We start from the raw sequence: 20,143 nt of genomic DNA on the forward strand, positions 1-20,143 counted from the left end.
GGAAGCTAAGTTCTTATCAGTAGGAAATAGAATCTTATAACTTTAAAACATTTTATGTAATTGCAATGGCATCCACAAAAAAAATCTATAGAATATGCACAAAAAGAACTAAGAAGGGAATCAAAGCATATCACTACCAAAAAAGTCAATGACACACAACGGAGAGCAGTAAGAGAGGAAAGGAGGGATGAAAAAGCTACAACACACACGGAAAACAATCAACAAAAAGGCAGTAGTCGACTCTTCCCTATCAGTACTTACTTTAAATATAAATGCATTAACCTCCCCAATCAAAAGATGTAGATTTGGTGAATGGACTGAAAAAAAAACAGGATCCAACTATATCATGTCTACAAGAGAGTCACTTTAGATTTAAGGACACACATAGGCTGAAAGTGAAGGAATGGAAAAATGCAAGTGGAACCAAAAGAGATCAGGAGTGGCTGTATTATTATCAGGCAAAATAGACTTTAAATCAAAAACTGTCAAAAGACACAAAGAGGGACATTATATAATGATAAAGGGGTCAATTCACCAAGAAGACATAATAATTATAAATATCTATGCACCAAATATCAGAGCTCCTAAATATAGGAAGCAAACTTTGACAGAATTGAAGGGGAAAATAAACTGTAACACAATAATAATAGGAGACTTTGATACCCCAATTTCAATAATGGAAAGAACAACCAGACAGAAGATCAACAACAGACTTGAACATCACTAAAGACCCATTGGACCTAACAGACATATACAGAACATTCCACCCAGCGACAGCTTCTCACGTGTACATGGACCATTCTCCAGGATAGATCACAAGTTAGGCCACGAAACAAATCTTAACAAATTCAAGAAAATTGAAATCATACAAAGTATCTTTTCCGATTACAATGGAATGAAATTAGAAATCAACGGCACAAAGAAAACTGGAAAATCTACAAATATGTGAAAATTTAACAACACACTTTTAAACAACCAATGGGTCAAAGAAGAAGTCACAAAGGAAATCAGAAAATACCTCAAGACAAATGAACATGAAAACACAACATACGAAAACTTACGGAATGCAGAAAAAGGAGTGCTAAAAGGGAAGTTTACAGCTGTAAATGCATATATTTAAAAAAGATCTCAGCTGGGCGCCGTGGCTCACGCCTGTAATCCTAGCACTCTGGGAGGCCAAGGCGGGAGGATCGCTCAAGGTCGGGGGTTCAAGACCAGCCTGAGCAAGAGCAAGACCCAGTCTCCACTAAAAAATAGAAAGAAATTAGCCAAACAACTAAAAATATATAGAAAAAAATTAGCCGGGCGTGGTGATGCACACCTGTAGTCCCAGCTACTCGGGAGGCTGAGGCAGGAGGATCGCTTGAGCCCAGCAGTTTGAGGTTGCTGTGAGCTAGGCTGACACTCTAGCCTGGGCAACAAAGGGAAACTCTGTCTCAAAAAAAAAAAAAGAAAGAAAGATCTCAAATAAACAATCTAACTTTGCACCTCACGAAATTAGAAAAAGAAAAACAAACTAAACCTAAAGGAAAAGAAGGAAATAATAAAGATTAGAGCAGAGATAAATGAAATAGAAAAACATCAATAAAACTAATAGTTTTTTGAAAAGAGCAACAAAATTGACAAATGCTTACCTAGATTTTACAAAAAAGAGAAAAGACTCTGACTAAAATCAGAAATGAAAGAGGAGACATTACAACCAATGCCATAGAAATAAAAAAGATTATGTAAGAGAATATTATGAACAATCGTATACCAACAAATTCGATAACCTAGAAGAAATGGATAAATTCCTAGAAATAAACAACCTGCTAAGACTGAGTCATGAAGAAATAAAAAATCTGAACAGACCAATAATGAGTGGAAGATTGAATCAGTAATCAAAAATATCCCAACAAAGAAAAGCTCAGGACCAGATGGCTTCACTGGATAATTCTACCAAACATTTAAAGAATTATCCTGAAATTCCTCCAAAAAATTGAAAAGGACCTAAAAAAGAAAAATCCCTGACTGCAGTACAGAGCCTCGATTTGAGAGGGGCACAGACTGGAGACAGGGAGACCACTGAGGGACTGCGACAATTATTTAGCCAAGAAATGCTGGGGGCTGGGACCACGACAGACTCTATGGAATGGAGAGGTGGGATTTTTAAGAGATGGTTAGGAAGTGACACTGTCAATAGTTTAGAGAGGAAGGAAAAAGTCAATAGTGACAGATTTTGGACCTGGGTGACTGAGAGAATTATGTAACCACTAGCAAAAATGGGGAATTCAAGAAAAGGAAGCAATTTGCGGAGAGATGAATTTTGCTTTGAACACACTGAATTGGAGGTACATGTGGGGCAGCAAAATATAGAAGCCCTGTAGGCAATTAAAGCACAGATCTGAAGTCTAGAGAGAGGTGGGAGCTGAAGGCACCAAGTGGGGAGTTTTCTGTTTAGAGGTGGTGGTTGAAACCAGAGATTGCCGAACTACAGCCCACAGGCCAAATCAAACCCACCACTTGTTTTTGGATGGCTTGCAAACGAAAATGTTTTTACATTCTGAATGTTTATATAAGCACCTACGTAATTGCCCTGATTTTTGCCTCTTGGCCCACAAAGCAAAAAAGATTTACTCTCTGACCTTTAAGAAAAGTCTGCCAAGCCCTGGTTGAAGCCATGAGCGTAGAGGTGTTCACCAAGTTAGTGGTGTTGAGAGAAGAGCGTCATGCTTGAGGAAGAGAATATACAGCAGTAAAACCACAGTAAAGCAGCAACAGCGATCAAGGAAGGAGAGTGTTTCAGAAAAGACAGGTGGGCCCGAGTGCCAAGTGCTAGACAGAGGATGAAGACTGCCGTCTGGGCTTGGCAGCTTGGCAGCTGGGAGGTCGTTAGGTTAGTGGTTGTTAGGTTGGTGATCAAGCAGAGTGGCGGGAGCAGAAGTTGGATTGTAAAGGATTAACAGGTGAGGGACAGGTTGGGGAGTGTGTGTAGACTTTCTTTGAAGATACTTCATGGGTCAGCATAGGGTGGGATCTGGTGTGGAGAGCTGAGAAGGTGGTTTTAGAATGGAGGAGATCTGAGTGTGTTATGTGCTGAGGGGAAGGAGATGTAGAAAGAACAACTGAAGAGGCAAATGAGATGGAGGGTCATTGTTGGGGCAAGGCCTGGAGGAAGCACTGCGGAGTGGAAGTCAGGGCACTGGGAGAGGAGGCGCTGGCAATGAAGGGGACAGTTGTTCCCCAGCCATGGCAAGCAGAGGTCAGGAAGAGGCAGAGAGACTTTCTGGCAGTGACGGTGCTCCTGTAGCATAGGAGAAAAGGGCTTTTTCTCCTGCAAACTTGGACGTTCAGAAGCCAAAACAGTAAGCAGAGGGTTATCCAGGCCTGGGGATTATCCAAAGAAAGGAAGTGTGGGAATGAGAGGGAGCGGCGAGCACACGGGAAACAGCTGGCCATGGAGTTGTGGCTTGGCGGGGTGGGGGGTGACTTGAGACAACATAAAGATGGCCTGGGAGAATGAGGACAGCTTGAGGGGCTAGAACCCAAGCTGAAGGCAGCGTGAGTTTGGTGGAAGGAAGAGAACTGAAAGAACCAGAGGTTACACTCAGAAAAGAGAATTTCCAGCTTAAAATCTTGCAAATGAAACTATGATTGAGTGAAGAAAAAGGCATCCTAGGTGTGATTAAATGTGTGGGAAGCTGAATGAGAACAGAGGTGGAGATGACTGAAATCAAAAGGAACAGTTACGGGGTGTCGTTGAATCTTCTTTGCGAAGGAGCTGAGGCACTGAGAAGTAACCAGTCTGAAGTGACACAGCTAAGAAATGGCAGAGTTGGGCTTTGAACCCTGATCTGTGGCTCCAATATCCACGTGATCATGTCACGATGGGAACGTGGTGCTTCACTCTCAGTGAGGATAAGAGCTGGGAATGAGGTAAAAAAAGATGGCATGCTTGGTCGCCCCATTACTCTGCATTCTGGGAATTCTTATATTGGGACCAGTCCTTATAAATTTTCTAACTAAATTTATTTCATCCTGTCTAGAGGCCATCAAGCTACAAATGATCCTACATTTACAAAAAAAAAAAAAAAAAGATTGCATGGAGAGAGAAGGACAACGTCCTGCAGGTAAAGGCTGGTTGAAACGGAATTAAGCATGAAGTTAATTTAAACATCGGGAAAGGAATAAAGGGGATTTAATCCGTATGAACCAGGTTCCTATGTTAGGGACATAATTTATTATCTCTTTCTCTGGACCACTTTTAACTAAAGTGGTTCTTTAGAGGTTATTAGTGTGAAACACATGACAATTCGCAGAACACTTTCACTTCATCTCTCGGTATCTTCACAACAGTCTCTGAGGGTAGCTATTATTATTTTGCTCATTTTACTGATGAAAAAACAGGGCCTCGAAGACTGATTTGTCCATGATCACACAGGAAGTGATGGATACGGGCGTGCAGTCCACATACCGTGTTCTTTTGTTGACTCAATAGAGCGAAAGTAGAACTTACTGCCCACACCACCCCTGAGTGTTTAATCTCTAGCTCTAGTACCTTCCACCTGAGGTGACTGACACCAGAATGAGGTGGTCTGGGAGAATGAGGAGCCCTGGGGGCCTGCAGCCACACCCTTGGAGAGAACTAGTAAGAATCTTACAAATTGGCAGGAATATAGAGATACTAAGAGTAGTCTGCACCTCCAAGGAATTCATTAACTGGAGGAGAAAGAATTGTTTAAAAAATTATAATCCTGGCCGGGCGCAGTGGCTCACACCTGTAATCCTAGCACTCTGGGAGGCCAAGGCGGGAGGATCGCTTGAGCTCAGGAGTTCGAGACCAGCCTGAGCAAGAGCGAGACCTCATCTCTACTAAAAAAATAGAAAGAAATTAGCTGGACAACTAGACAAATATATAGAGAAAAAATTAGCCAGGCATGGTGGCGCATGCCTGTAGTCCCAGCTACTCGGGACGCTGAGGCAGGAGGATCGTTTGAGCCGAGGAGTTTGAGGTTGCTGTGAGCTAGGCTGACGCCGTGACACTCAGTCTAGCCAGGGCAACAGAGTGAGACTCTGTCTCAAAAAAAAAAAAATTATAATCCAATATGCTGATTTCTATTCTATCCTGGTGCAAGCTATGTTGGGGGGCACCGAGGAGAAGCAGCTAGTACTGCATTGGGGTTCGAGGCCAGCTTCCGAAAGGAAGAGACTCCTGACAGATAAGGGGCAACTGAGTTAGGGCAGAGTTAGGGAACAACATGCACAGACGCACGAAGAAGGGCTTGTTGACCCATTTGGTGAACAAACTTGGCAGTACCCTTGGAAAGTTGGGCCCTGACTAAAGAGCCAGGCCATAGGGCCTTGTGTGTCAAGCTGAGGGCATCGGCCTATATACAGAGGGCAGTGGGGGAGAGCACTGTCGAGTTTTGAAGAGGGAAGTGGTATGATTAGATTTGTAATCTGAGCAATCTTTCCATAGTGAGGCAAGACTGGGCCCAGGGCAATCAGACGGGAGAGGCTGTCGCAGTGGGCCAGTTGAGAGATGCCGGCTTGAGCCCCGGGAGGAAGGCTAAAGAGGAGAGAACCTATTTAAGAACATCCTTGTTACATACATTTCTGAGCACTTGAGCTGCGGAGGTTGCTGATTCATAGCAGATGCAGGTGTTGCCTAGATACTGCCCAACTGCTCTCCAAAAAGGCCGTTCCAATTTATATAGATGTCTCTAGAGCACCCCGACTATTTTTCACTCTCTCTCAGTCTTCTGATAATGCTATTGCATATAAACTGCTCTGTAAGAAGCATTGTATTCTCTGATGTGGATAAAGAAAATCCAAAGCTTCATGTTAAGCTTGTGACTTCTCATGTACCATGCATGGCTCCCTCTGCCTTCTCTTCTACTGTGCCCAGATTCCTCGGTAGATGGAAATGTGTGTCTTTCTTGTTATTAGTCCCAGACTGTAAATCTAGTTCTATAAAGAAACATCGCCTCTCTTTATTATTTTCTAAATGAATTTAATTTCGATTCTGTGCCCCATCTCAGCAGAGTGTGGGAAATTCTACCTGAGTCATTCTTGCAGTTCCTGCCTCCCTAATGTCAAGACAAGTTCGTAGGACCTTTCACAGTGCCAGACATTCTGGGGGGGTGGGAAGGGATCTTGTTGTCTGTCATTGTCATTTGTAAGTTTCCACTAAGCCATTCATCGTCCCCTGTTCATTGCTGCTTCTGTGGGAGGTGAGGAGATCGGTCAGGCAGCTGGCAGCCCATTGCTTCTGGTGCGTCTCCCTGCACACACCAGGGGGCCACTCATCTTCGGGAAATTAGCACCTCTTCAGAGTGCTACCGAGAAGCAGGGCCTGGGGACCCAGTTCTCTTTCCTCCCTCTCCTCCCTCTGTCCAGGCTATATACCTCCCGAGGCAATCAAGCACAGAGCTGGCTTCATTTGGTAGGCACAGGGAGAAAGGGCAAAATCCGAAGAGGGAAAATACAGGCTTCAGCCTATGGTACCTAAAGGGATGAGCTGATTGGCTGTGGAGTGGGATAATTAAAACTGATGCAACATCACAATAAAGCAATATTACCGATACATTTTAAAATACTTAATTTGAAAACGCCAACATCCAATCTAACTTTAAAATACTTAAATGGCTCTATAGCCACCCATCATGTATTCACAGGGATTTTCCCAGGTGACATTGTCACTTTTCCTCCTAGGATGGAGACCCTTTTCTTCCTAGGCCTGTGTGGTAGGCAGAATAATTCCACCACCACCAAAGATGTCCACCTCCTAACCCAGGCCCTGTGAATATATTATATTACATGTCAAAGGGAAATTAAGGTTGCAGATAGAATTGAGGTTGCCAATCAGCTGACTTTGCAATGGGGACATTGTCCCGGATTATCTAGGTAGGCCCGATGTAGTCACAGTGTCCTCATAAGCAGAAGAGGGAGGCAGAGTAAACGAACCAGAGAGATGGCAGTGTGAGAAGGACTTGGCCTGGCATCGCCAGGTTTGAAGATGGAGGAAGGGGCTGTGGGCCAAGGAATGTGGGTGGCCCCCAGAAGCTGGAAAAGGCAAGGAAACAGACCCTTCCCTGGAACCTCCAGAAGGAACACAATCCTGCCAACACCTGAGACTCATCTCAGACTTATGACCTAGAAAGAACTGTAAAATAATAAATTCGTATTGTTTTAAGCCACTGAATTTGTTGTAATTTGTTACAGTAGCAGTAGGAAACAAATACAGCCTACAAAGGAAAAATAATGCTTTTTAATTTCCTGTCATTATTTCCAGTGTAACTGTTTCCATGCCAGGGCTGGAAGGTAACCCTGAGCGTGCCTGGTATCATGTTTGCTCCCTTGCCTGAGGGTGGCGGAGGATGGCCCGCCTCTGGCGTTGGCCACATGGGCTCTTAGAAGTCCATGCCTTCCCCTTGCCCTCCGAGCCATCAAAAAGCGAAGTCTTGACTAGAGACAAGCGTTCACAGCTGCTAAATTTACAAAAGGTTCTCCTTCTGAGCCTGTGACAGGACTGCACTTCCGGGCCTCCTGTGCAGTTAGGTGTGGATGTGTGCCTTGCTTTGGCCAATGAAGCTTTAACACATTGACTGCCACACTAGAGAAAAAAATTTTTTCCTTGGGGTCACGGTGTTTTATTATGAAAATGAATGAAAACTTCAAAAAACAAAACGATCCTTTCTAATTTAATGAAAAATTTGTTATTTTTTATTGTTTTCTGTGTGCGAGTTATATGCAGCTTGAAAATTGTTCTCGCAGCCCCCAAGGTGAGGAGACGTGTGAGTTGCATATGCTTCGTGAGGCCCCGGGCTCGGAACTAGCATAAGTTAAACACAACTTACACGGCAGTTATTGTGCTAAAAGACAGCGTGCGATTCGTTTCGTCCTCATCCCACCACTGCAGTGAGCATGAGATTGTGTGCAGAGATGGGGCCACCATCAGCCTGGGGCCCTGGGTGGCTGCAGTGAGCAAAGCCCTTGCCAGCCTGTGTTGCACATCTAACGTGAGTGAGAAATAAAAGTTCTGATTGGATAACACTTTGGGGCTTTTTTTTTTTTTTTTTAATCACAGAATAGCCTACTCCAGCCTGGACTGACAAATCTGGCTGTCTCTTTCCTAGTCAACCTCTTTACTCATGTGGCCATAAAAGGTACAGCCCAGGCCTTCCTCACTTCAGACATGACCCTGTGCCGTGCGGTCCCTGGCCCCAGCCTCATGACCTTTGCCTCACTTAACTCCAGCGGGCCCCGGCTTTCCTCTGGTCCGCGCTGCTACTGCGTCAGCCAGGAAGCTGCGGGCTACAAGTAAAAGCAGGAAGTGACAGGGATTTTTACCATCTCACTTCCTAAGTCCAGAGCGGCCCCAGGGCTTTTCAAGAGCTCAAAGACTGCATCAAGGACCCCAGACTTTTTCTATCCTCCGACTTTGGTAAGCATGTTTGTCCTCAGGTTTGTCACATCACATCACAGCTGTAAGATGCCACTTCATACAACCGCGTCCAAAGACGAGAAGCTAGGGAGAAGAATACTCCTCACCTATTTCTCTTTTTAACACAGGAAGCCCTTTCCCTGGACCCTCCAGCTTATTTCCTCTTAGGTGTCATTGTCCAGAACGCAGTCACCATGCATGGCTACTCCTACCTGCAAGGGAGGCTGGGAAAGTGAGTATCTGGCATTTCCATCCTCTGCTGTGGCAGAAGGGTGTGTCTGTCCAGTGGGAAAGAGTGGGGAGGGGCATGGCTGTTGGGTGGACACGCAACACGGTCTGCCGGACGCACCGCCTGCCCAAGCATCAGCTTGCTTCTCCACAGGGGCATCTTCAACGGCACATCCTGCTCTCGCCCGGCACTTGTGACACTCATCCACTCTTGGCTGCGGGTCTGCTGCTTCCGCGCCTTCCCACACTCCTCGGCTTAGACTGGTGAGACACACTGCCTGGGTTACAGCGCAGCTGAAACACCAAATGGAGTATGACTTGTGGCTGAAATTCCTCTCAAAGGTTTAATGCCAGTCCTTAGGGAATTTCTATTTTTCTCTCTCTCTCTCTTCTTCTTCTTTTTTTTTTTTTTTTGAGACAGAGTCTTGCTCTGTCTCCCGGGCTAGAGTGCCGTGCCGTCATCGTAGCTCACAGCAACCTCAAACTCCTGGGCTCAAGTGATCCTCCTGCCTCAGCCTCCCCAGTAGCTGGGATTACAGGCATGCACCACCATGCCCCTCTAATTTTTCTATTGTTTTGTAGAAATGGGGTCTCACTATGTTCCTCAGGCTGGTCTCAAACTCCTGGCCTCAAGCGATCCTCCTGCCTTGGCCTCCCAAAGTGATAGGATTACAGGCGTGAGCCACCCAGCCTAATTCCTTTTTATGATGGTTGTATGGGCTGGTAGTCCTCAGAGGCAGACAAGGAAGGTAGGATTGCCCTCAGGACTTTTGTCAGCCACTTATCTAAGGAGTTTTAAAAACTGGCATGCAAAGCTTTGGCGAGGTACTTGCTTTCTACATGCTGGTAGTAGCAGGAAGGGATGGAGTAAGTGAGGGCCATGCAGCTTGCAGGAAGCCCACTTCTCAGATCTAGCCTGGACAGAAAATTCCAAGCAGGAACTTGCCTGTCTCTTTCCCCCTCCTCCTCTTGCTGGGGGCTGTTTGGTGATGTTTGTTCAAGAATAAACAGGTTGCTGTGAGCTAGGCTGACGCCACAGCACTCTAGCCCGGGCAACACAGCAAGACTCTGTCTCAAAACAAAACAAAAAAAAACTCCTGGGCTCAAGCGATCCTCCTGCCTCAGCCTCCCGAGTAGCTGGGACTATAGGCATGCGCCACCATGCCCAGCTAATTTTTTCTATATATTTTTAGTTGTCTGGCTAATTTGTCCATCCCTGGCCCCCTTAGGCCTGTTAATGGGTTACAAAGGGTGTCTCCAAGAAGGGAGGGGGGCATGATAAGGCATGTCTGACCTCCCTCCTCGTGGCAGGCAATTTAGTTTTAGGGTATCCCCTTGGCCAAGAGGGGGTCCATTCAGTCAGCCAGTGGGGGATGAGCCTTAAGATTTTATTTTAGTTCGCAGAAGAAAAGGAAAAGACAAGAAAAGATTGATAAACTTGAACAAGTCATTAAATTTATTTATTTATTAATTTTTAGGGAATTTAAAGTGTGGAATTTATTTACAACTTTATTGGCAAAAAAAGAGGGAGAAAACTTTTAAATAGTTTAACACAGGGAATTGTAGCTGATTCTGTCAGATAAAAGTTGTTCGATTTTAAAGGTCCATCTAATTGCCCAAAGATATACGATACTGAATCTCCATATGCAGTTTCCTTTTATGAAGTACAGCGCTCTTGTTTTAGGAAGTCTTTTAAACATATAAATGCAAAAGAAATTAAATCACTCACGAAAAACTGTGTCAAATGAAGGGAAAGAAGGAAAGCCAACTTCAAAGCAGGGAAAGCAGTAGTGATCGGTGGCTGAGAGGTGTTTGCATTTCGTCCTGAACTGGTTGATGAGGAGGAGGAGGAGGAAGCAGATGATACCCGCTACACCCAGGGAACAGGTGGTGATGAGGATGATGATCCAGTGAGCATAAATGACATAGATTTAAGCCTGTATATCCCAAGAGTTGTAGATGAGACGGGTATTACTGTAGCCAGTCTTGAAAGATTCAGCTCATATACTTCAGATAAAGATGAAAACAAATTAAGTGAAGCCTCTGGAAGTAGGGTTGAAAATGGTGAAAGCAGTGATTTGTGACAGGACAACAAAGGCGAGGGACAGGAAAATGGAGCCATTGATGCTGTTCTTGTTGATGAAAATCTTTTTACTGGGGAAGATTTGGATGAACTAGAAGAAGAATTAAACACACTTGATTTAGAAGAATGACATCATATAAGTCAATGAAAAAATTAAGTCAGCTCAGCATGAGGTGAGATTGACTGCATTAATTTTTTTCTGCCTAGAATGAACAGGGTGTTTATTTCCCATGCTGATTCTGGAGGCCTTAGCCTCCTCCAAAAAAAAAAAAAAAAAAATGGAATCCTCTCCCTACGTCTTCTCTTCTGACTTCGGCTACATCTTGTAGTAAGTTCAGAGTAGTTCATGATAAATTGAAAATATAATGGTTATTGCAGAAAACGACTGATTGTTGTAACTGTCCACTCAAGTAGGCAGTGTAAGTGCTTTCTCAGCTTTTGGTTTTCATTGGGCATGTGTTATTACCAAGAACAACATAAATTTGCATGTAAAATACCCTTCATTTGACACAGTTTTTCGTGAGTGACTTAATTTCTTTTGCATTTATATGTTTAAAAGACTTCCTAAAACAAGAGCGCTGTACCTCATAAAAGGAAACTGCGTATGGAGATTCAGTATTGTATATCTTTGGGCAATTAGATGGACCTTTAAAATCGAACAACTTTTATCTGACAGAATCAGCTACAATTCCCTGTGTTAAACTATTTAAAAGTTTTCTCTCCTCTTTTTTTGCCAATAAAGTTGTAAATAAAGACCACACATTAAAATCCCTAAAAATTAAAAAATAAATAAATTTAATGACTCAAAACAAAGAGTCTGATTCCGTATTGACATACAGTTCTTACCCCACACCATAATGGCGGGGGAAGAAGGCCAAGACTCAGAAATAAAATTCAATAGTGCACTTGATATAGTTTGGATGTTTTTCCCCTCCAAATCTCACGTTGACATTTGATCCCCAATGCTGGAGGTGGGGCCTGGCGGGAGGTGTTTGGGTCATGGGGGCGGATCCCTCATGAATGGCTTGGTGCTGGCCAGCCATAATGAGGGAGTTCTCTTGCTATTGCTTCCCAGGAGAACTGACTGCTAAAAAGAGCCTGACACCTCCCTTCTCTTTCTCTTGCTTTCTTCCTCTCACTGTAGGGTGCCTGCTCCCCTCTGCCTTCCACCATGGCTTTCCACCATGAGCAAAAGCTTCCTGAGGCTCTCGCTAGAGCAGATGCTGGCACCAGGCTTCTCGTTCAGCCTGCAGAACAGTGAGCCAAATAAACCTCTTTTCTTTATAAATTCCCCAGCCTCAGGTATTCCTTTATAGCAACATAAATGGACTAAGTATTCTTCCTGATATTTATAATTATTCAAAATAATCTAAAAAAATCTATAATTTTAAAGTTTACAAAAACAGCTTCAAAGCTATCGTCCTATTTTATCCTTTCAATATATTGAAATGGTTTAAGTTGCTACTATTGAGGTTAAATGTGATATTCGGTATGTGAAGAATACATTGCCTATCACTAAAATGTGTCTGTGATTCCCTGTCCAAAAAGAAAAATGGTTAAAATGGTCAGTTTTATGTCATGTATATTTTACCTCAGTAAAGAAAAATGAGAGGCCGGGCACGGTGGCTCACGCCTGTAATCCTAGCACTCTGGGAGGCTGAGGCGGGAGGATCGCTTGAGCTCAGGAGTTCGAGACCAGCCTGAGCAAGAGCAAGACCCCGTCTCTACTAAAAACATAGAAAGAAATTAGCTGGACAACTAAAAATATATAGAAAAAAATTAGCCAGGCATGGTGGCGCATGCCTGTAGTCCCAGCTACTCGGGAGGCTGAGGCAGGAGGATCGCTTAGGCCCAGGAGTTTGAGGTTGCTGTGAGCTAGGCTGACGCCATGGCACTCTGGCCTGGGCAGCAGAGTGAGACTGTGTCTCAAAAGAAAAATGAGAAAAAACAATGTCTTCTAGGCTGACCTCCCCAGGCAGCTGGGAGGCTTAAGGAGATTGTGGCTAGGAAAGCCCTGGGTAAGACTCAGTAGAGAAAGAAAGGAGTATTCCTTTTTGGAAGTGCCAACCTCAAAAAGGTGTAAGTCAGTCCTTTGTGAGACCTCATATCAGTTAGCCTGAATCTCACGTGTGTATTTAATACTTTGGCACTGAAAGCATTTGGCCCATCCTAAAGGTCAACTTCTCTTGCAGAGAGCCATCCCCAGCCTCAGCAGTCCTGGCAGGGTTGTCCTGATCCTCCGGGATAATAGGGAATAGGGGCCACTAACCACTTGGCCCAGGCCAAGGGCTTTCATTTAAAAAAAAAAAAATCTCTTTCTTCTTCCAGGCCACTCCTGGCAGCTTTCTGCTGGTTCCTTGTGTCCTCACCTTCCCCGCCCTGTAGTCTCCATCCAGGGGCTGAGGCCGTGAAACCCCAGTGGCTCCAGCGACACTTTTTCTCCTGTGCCTTTTGCTGCACCTCACACTTGCTGAGCACCCTCTCCCCCACGGCAGCCAGTGTTCCTGGCTCTTTCACATTCTCTATATTATCTCACTGAGAAGGTCAAGAGGGTTAATTATTGATGTCAATGTTATGAACCATGTCACTACTCTTAAAGATAATATCCGTTAACAGCTGTTTTGAAATTCTCAGTGCCTCAACACTATTGTCTAGTGGTTTTCCGCTCTTGATGTGCATTACAATTACCTGGAGAGCTCTTGAAAACCACCCGCACCCAGACACCATCCCCGGCCTAATTACACGAGAAGCGCAGCGTAGTCATTACTCTCCATTAGGCATAATTACCTCTCCATGTCTTTGTGTGCTGTCCCAGTCCTTGACACGCGGAAAGAATCAGCAGGAGCAGGAGAGCGCGGCCATAACCAGCGCCATCCCTCCCGGGCTGAGGCGCGCCTGCAAGTACATTCTTTTACATTTCCGAGTTGTTTCTTCCAGCACTCTACTCCCATCTCCACCCCATTCTTTTTAAAAGCCCATTTTCCCCAAGTCACCAATTCTCAAAATATATTGTGTCGGGATAGCAGGGGAGTTGTGAAAAATAGAGGAGTTAGTCACTGTGGTTGGCTGATAACGGCTCCTAAGGTTCAGTCCTAACCCCCCGAATCTGTGAATGTTACTTTATTTGAAAAAAAGGCTTGACAGATGTAAGGAAGTTAACGATTTTGAGATGAGGAGAGGGTCCTGAATTATCTGGGTGGGACTTAAATGCCATCACAGGTGTCCTTCTAAGAGAAAGACAGAGAGACTAGACACACAGAAGAGAGGGGGACGATGAGAAGACGAAGGCAGAGATTGGAGTGACGCAGTCACAGCCAAGGGACACCGGCCGGCAGCCACCAGCAGCAGGAAGAGGCAAAGAATGGGATTTTCCCCTAGAGCCTCTGGAGGGAATACGGCCCTGCTGACACCTTGCATTTGGACTTCTGGTCGCCAGAACTTTGAGAGGAAAATTTTCTGTTGTTTTAAGCTACCCAGTTTGGGGTAATTTAGGAAGCTAATACAGTGACCAAATGAGTTTGGCGACTGTCTTTACGGCAGAACTTCCTGAAACCTTTCCTGTGCTTGCAGGCATTATTTTCCAAATACAGACCCTGAACAAGTGCTCCCCGGAACACACGCCGCCAGCGGTCATACACCAAACTCCCAGCACTGTGGGTTACGTGCGGGCAAGACCTTTATGCGTGAGAGAGTAGCTTTCATCCCTACAGCTCCGTCACTTACCTGCCCTTTCAGAACCTACTAGCCATTCATTTTCAAACTCACTCAAGAAAGATTTATTTGTTGAATATTAAATAGATATTTAATGATTAAATAAGCACCTACTATGTGTCAGGAGCTATCAAGGTCCTAGACATATAGCGATTAAAAAACCGAAGTTACATCTCTTGTGAAAATTACATTCTAACGGAGTAATCAGTCGATAAACAAATAAGCACATGAACAGCAGGTGGTGATGAATGCTGTGAAGCTACGAAGAATATAAAACAGGCTAGAGAGTGACCAGAGAGGACCAGGCATTTCACTAGGTGATTTACCTAAATTAATCTCATATAGTCCTCTCAACAACCATTTAATCTTTGTCATATAAAGTAGATATAATCTCTATTTGCAGATGAGGAAACTGAGGCTCAGGGGAGTGAGGTAATTTTCCCAAATCACATAGCTATTAATTGGCCGATATGGGATTGGGATTGAAACCCAGGCCTATCTGACGCCAAACAAAGCCCGTTGACTACTACCGTGCTACATGGTTCCTGTACCCAGTCAGACTCCCATTGGAATCCTCTAGAGCCTGCCTTGGCCTTTCTACACTCATTCGCTAATTCCCAGTGGAATCAATGATTCCGAGGGCGAGAAGGCTGGAGGCAGGAGATCAGACAGGACACTTCTAGCCAGAAACTTACCCTGCAGAATCGCTTCAGCCTACTTCTATATTTGGAAGGCAGGCATGGGGTACTGAAACTTCCTGCTTCTTCCGCAGGGTCTCCTCACCTCTTCTTTCTGGCCTGCCCCGTCACCTGGGGCCCTCAGGCAGAGCCACGGAGTCCAGCTAAAGGGACTTTATATTCCTTCATGGCTCTGAGCTGCATCTCTGTGTCCTGGATGGTGGGCGGACCTCAGGCAGACAGACCCGCCAAGTAGTGGAAACTTGGGGCGGGTTTTCGACAGCACGGGGCCCAGTTTGGCTAGAATATAGGATGCACAAAGCAGAGTGGAGAATCAGGCTGGGCTGGGACCAGATCAAGGAAGGCCTTGGAGACCAGGCGAGGAGAACAGCCTTCATTCTCTGAGCTAGTGTTTGCCAAAGTGTGTCCTGCTGCCGGGCGCGGTGGCTCGCGCCTGTAATCCTAGCACTCTGGGAGGCCGAGGCAGGAGGATTGTTTGAGCTCAGGAGTTCGAAACCACCCTGAGCAAGAGCGAGACCCCGTCTCTACTAAAATTAGAAAGAAATTAATTGAACAACTAAAAATACATAGAAAAAATTAGCCGGGCATGGTGGCGCATGCCTGTAGTCCCAGCTACTCGGGAGGCTGAGGCAGAAGGATTGCTTGAGCCCAGGAGTTTGAGGTTGCTGTGAGCTAGGCTGACGCCACAGCACTCTAGCCCAGGCAACAGAGTGAGACTCTGTCTCAAAAAAAAAGATAAAATAAAATAAATAAAGTGTGTCCTGCAGACAACTTTCATTTGGGGATAGTGATAGCAGCGATAGGAATAGGTCTTTTGTGACAAAGTAAAGGTTCCTTGTCAAATAAGTTGGGGTTCAATGAGGCTAAACAGATTCCTTTTACGCAGGGCTTCCCAGACTTGGCCTGAGGGCCAGGGGGCAAGCCGATGGCCCACAGTGGGTGCCATCCTCACGGTGAAGATGGATGGAGGCCTGCTAGAGGCAGACGAGGCTGGGGTAGCCAATCGATCCTGCGGATTCGGCTCTAAATCGCCTTCTCTCTCCCCTCCCTGCCACCCCTGCTACCCTCACTTTAGCTAACACCCTCCCACCCTCTAACTGGTCTCCTGGCACCTACCTGCCCCCAAACCATCTCCCCTGTTCCAGGCTCGCTTTCCCTACCCCCCACCGCATCCTCTCAAGCATGCCATCACCCTGCGCTTCTCACCAGCGGCACTTCTCTAGCTGTGTTATGAGCTACAGTGATGTATAAATACCCCAGGGAGTTATGTGAAAGACCGCTATTCACTGGCAAATATGCTAAAAATTCATCTGAGTTCCATGGAGGGTTTGTCCTAAGCCATCCTTTTAAAAATCTTGACTTTTTAAAAATATCACTTGCCCTTGTGAACTGGGCTGCAGAAAAAAAAAAAAAAGTAAGAAAGAAAAGAAAAGAAGAAAAAATATCATTTGCTTTTTTTGTTTGTTTTTCTGGAACCAGACAGGCTCCGCTTCGAGCCCTACCACACTGTTTGTTTCCTTGGTAACCACCTCCAGTTCCTGACTCCTAGACCTCTTGTCCTTCATCTTCTGTCCCGGCCCCTGAGTGTGCAGTGCCTGAGGCAGTCCCTTGGTCCGTGAAGGTGTCCTGCCTTGGTTTGCACCCCAGCCCCCACTCAGTCTCCTCTTCGTCCCCACACTGCTCCCGAGACCAGGTTGGCGATTTGGATAATGAGCAGCGCCCCAGACCCACAGCCCAGGCCGGCTTCGGGCGTCCTATGCCCCTATTAAATTCACGTAATGGCCTTTTCAAATCCTATTGGGAGCAGGAATGGTATCCACAAGATGAAATGTATTCCCAGAGACAGTAGAGCAGGTCGGTTAGAAGTGTGGACTTTGAAGCCAGACAGCTTGGTGTGAAATCCAGGCTCTGTCACTTATTAGCTGTTTGACCTGGGGCAAGTTACTTAACTTCTTTGAGTCTGTTTCCTCATCTTTAAAAGAGGAATAAAAATAGAACCTATCTCGTAGAGTTTTTAGGAGGATATGTGTGTGTAAACATGCTTCAAACGGCACCTGGCGCATAGGAAGTGCCACGACAGGGTTACTGATTAAGATTCTTGTTGTTGGCCGGGCGTGGTGGCTCACACCTGTGATCCCAGAACTTTGGGAGGCAGAAAAGGGAGGATCGCTTGAGCCCAGGAGTTCAAGACCAGCCTGAGCAACATATTGAGAATCTCTACAAAAATAAAGTAAAAAATAGAAGATTAGCCGGGCATGGTGGTGCCCCTGTAGTCCCAGCTTCTCAGGCAGCTGAGGCAGGAGGATCGCTAGAGTGCAGGAGCTGGAGGCTGCAGTGAGCTAGGCTCTCACCACTGAGCTAGCCTAGGTGACTGAGCGAGACCCTGTCTCGAAGAAAAAAAAAAGGTTATTATTGTCGTTGTCCATCTGTCCCCTCATCTCCAGACACTTTGGCTGAGTCAGCAATTAATCTGGACTTCTATGAGTGAGGAGCTTCTGGGTGCCATAGGGGACAGCATGTTTGCAATTTGGTGTCTCCTCAAGCTCCTTTTAAGTCCTGACCCCAGAGGCGAGGCCAAGCTTCTGGGCCTAGTCCCTACCAGGCCTGCAGCTCAGAGTTGTCAGCCCACCCGGCAGGGCACCACGTCTGGAAGGGACCTCCCACCTCATTACCCATGAAGACTTGGGCCCTGGACTCAAGCTGGCACTCAGACGTCAGGGCTTTGACCAATTCCGCACCTCAGACAGGGCCAAGGCTTAGACTTTCTAGTTTGAGATGTGTGGTTCCTCAATGCAAATGAAGCTGTCCCCAAGGGTGTGTCCAGCGCTGGGGAGACCTCAGCAGCCACAGTCAGGGAGGTAGCTAACAGTGCATGCACAGCGCCGCCCTTGTGCCAGACACTGTTCTGAACACTTTTACAGACACTTTTAATCCAGGGCCGGAAACCAAAGCATAGAGAGGTAAAATAACCTGTCCGAGGTCACACACCTAGTAAATGGCAGAGCCAGGAACCTGGCTCCAGGGCCTGTGTGCTTACCCACTCCGCCCATACTGCCTCGCACGGGGTAGCTCGGCTCTGGCCGGACCAGCACTGATCCCTGTGCCTGTACGTGGCTTGCTGCCTAGTTGGAGAAATACAGGCTCAACTCTAATGGGAGGCAAGGCCTGGGCCATGGCAGCCCTGCACAGGGCTTGTGGACAAAACCCTCAAGGCCAACACCACACTCCGTAGAAAATTAGTTTTGGCTGGTTGAGGAATTTTCCAGAAGACCAGAGAGTCCAGCAGATAAAGTCCAGACCAGAGCCAGGCTCACCATCAAGGGGCCTTGTGCAGGTCTTGGGAGGGCAGCTTTAAACACCTCTGGGTACTTTACAAGGGAAGGACCCAGCAAGAGACATCACTCGACAGCTTTTGCTCAATGGAGTACCTTTGGGGTGGGCATTATGGTTTCCTTTTCCTCTAGCAGCGGCCAAGAAGCCCAGCCCATACCCAGCCCAGACCACCTGCTCCTCAGGGAGGCCAGCCTTGCTGGCAGGGTCACCTCACCCAGCTTTGCAGCCCCACTGCAGTTTAGGAAAAAGAACTTCAGGCTTTCAGCAGGTGATACCCTCTGAACAACACAAGCCCAAATCCCTCTATCCAGCTGGTCTGAGCCGAGGATGGGATCAGCCTGAGAGCCTCAGGCTCAGCCTGTATTCTTGAGGGGCCCTGAGTGGCTTGGTGAGCAGGCAGTGCTTACCTCTCCGGTTCAAAAGGTGCAGGAGCAGTTGAGAGGAACTCAGGGGCTGAGAGGTTGGAGGTAGCCAGACAATGGGAAAGGGAAGAAGCCCAGGAAGCATGAAGTGAGGCCGCAGGTGGTGCTTCCCTGGGATGAGGTCAGAGGCCACCGCCAGGGAGTGTTTGTTCCCAGGCAGCTGTAGCCCCACCTCCTTCTCACGAGGCCTGTAAGCTGATGGGAATAGCACCCCACGCCAAACCCATCCTGCCTGAGATTCTTTTGGTAACTTTTATTTTGCTGTAACTTCAAACTTACAGACAGGTTGCAAGAAGAGTACAAAGAACTCCCTTCCACCCCTCTTCTCCCCAGTTCTTGGCATGTTGTCCCACCTGCTTTAGCCTTCACGAGTCCCCTCTCACTCTGCATGTTTGATTTCCAACACCTTAGAAAGTAATTTGCAGACATGATGGCGATTTCCTCCTAAATACCTCAACGTATGTTTCTTACAAACAAGGACATTCTGTTACATTATCCCAATGAGCAAAACAGCAAGGATGCAAGGTTTTTGTCTAATCCCAAAGCCATATGCGAATTTCACCAATCATCCCAATTTTCAGCTTAATTTTGTCCTTTTTTTTTTGAGACAGAGTCTCACTCTGTCGTCCTGGCTAGACTGAGTGTCATGGCGTCAGCCTAGCTCACAGCAACCTCAAACTCCTGGGCTCAAGCGATCCTCCAGCCTCAGCCTCTGGAGTAGCTGGGACTACAGGTGTACGCACGACGGCTGGATAATTTTTTCTATTTTTGGTAGAGACGGGGGTCTCACTCTTGCTCAGGCTGGTCTCGAACTCCTGACCTCAGGCGATCCTCCCGTCTCTGCCTCCCAGAGTGCTAGGATTACAGGAGTGAGCCACCTATCTGGCCTTATTGTCCTTTTTGATGATCATTTAATCACACAACTAACACAGGACTGCAGCCTCTGTGTGAAACATTACAGATAAGGCCAAAGTAGCGCTCTGATCACCACCAGGAGCCTTTGGCTGGGGCTCCCCAGGGCATTGTGAGGAGCTGCGAGAGAGGTTGTGAGACATCGGACTGAGGGGGAGGAGGAGGAAATGGCCCTTTTCCCTGGCTGGCCAGCCAGGCAGACAGCTGTAGGGGCCCTCCTTCCTGTGGCTGACTAGGCAGCCGGGCTCAGACCTTTGAGCCTCCCATCTCCCCAAACCACAGCCCAGAGGTGTGAAAGAAAGAAAAAAACAGGGGGAGGGGTGGCAGAGAA

General features: G+C 46.4%; 1 protein-coding gene and 1 pseudogene across 1 annotated transcript in view; both read left to right on the forward strand.

Moving 5' to 3' along the window:
- LOC105809117 (uncharacterized protein CXorf49-like) overlaps positions 1-8,305 on the forward strand; it is a 35,658-nt gene extending 27,353 nt beyond the window's left edge. The window contains exon 5 of the mRNA XM_012642868.1: positions 8,118-8,305. Coding sequence (XP_012498322.1) covers positions 8,118-8,305 — 188 coding nt within the window. The remainder of the gene's footprint in view (positions 1-8,117) is intronic.
- Positions 8,306-8,732: 427 nt separating this feature from the next.
- Positions 8,733-10,975, forward strand: LOC105809125 (annotated as a pseudogene).
- Positions 10,976-20,143: the final 9,168 nt, after the last annotated feature.

Source organism: Propithecus coquereli, unplaced genomic scaffold (assembly GCF_000956105.1).
Source record: "Propithecus coquereli isolate 6110/MARCELLA unplaced genomic scaffold, Pcoq_1.0 Scaffold101, whole genome shotgun sequence".
NCBI lineage: Eukaryota > Metazoa > Chordata > Mammalia > Primates > Indriidae > Propithecus > Propithecus coquereli.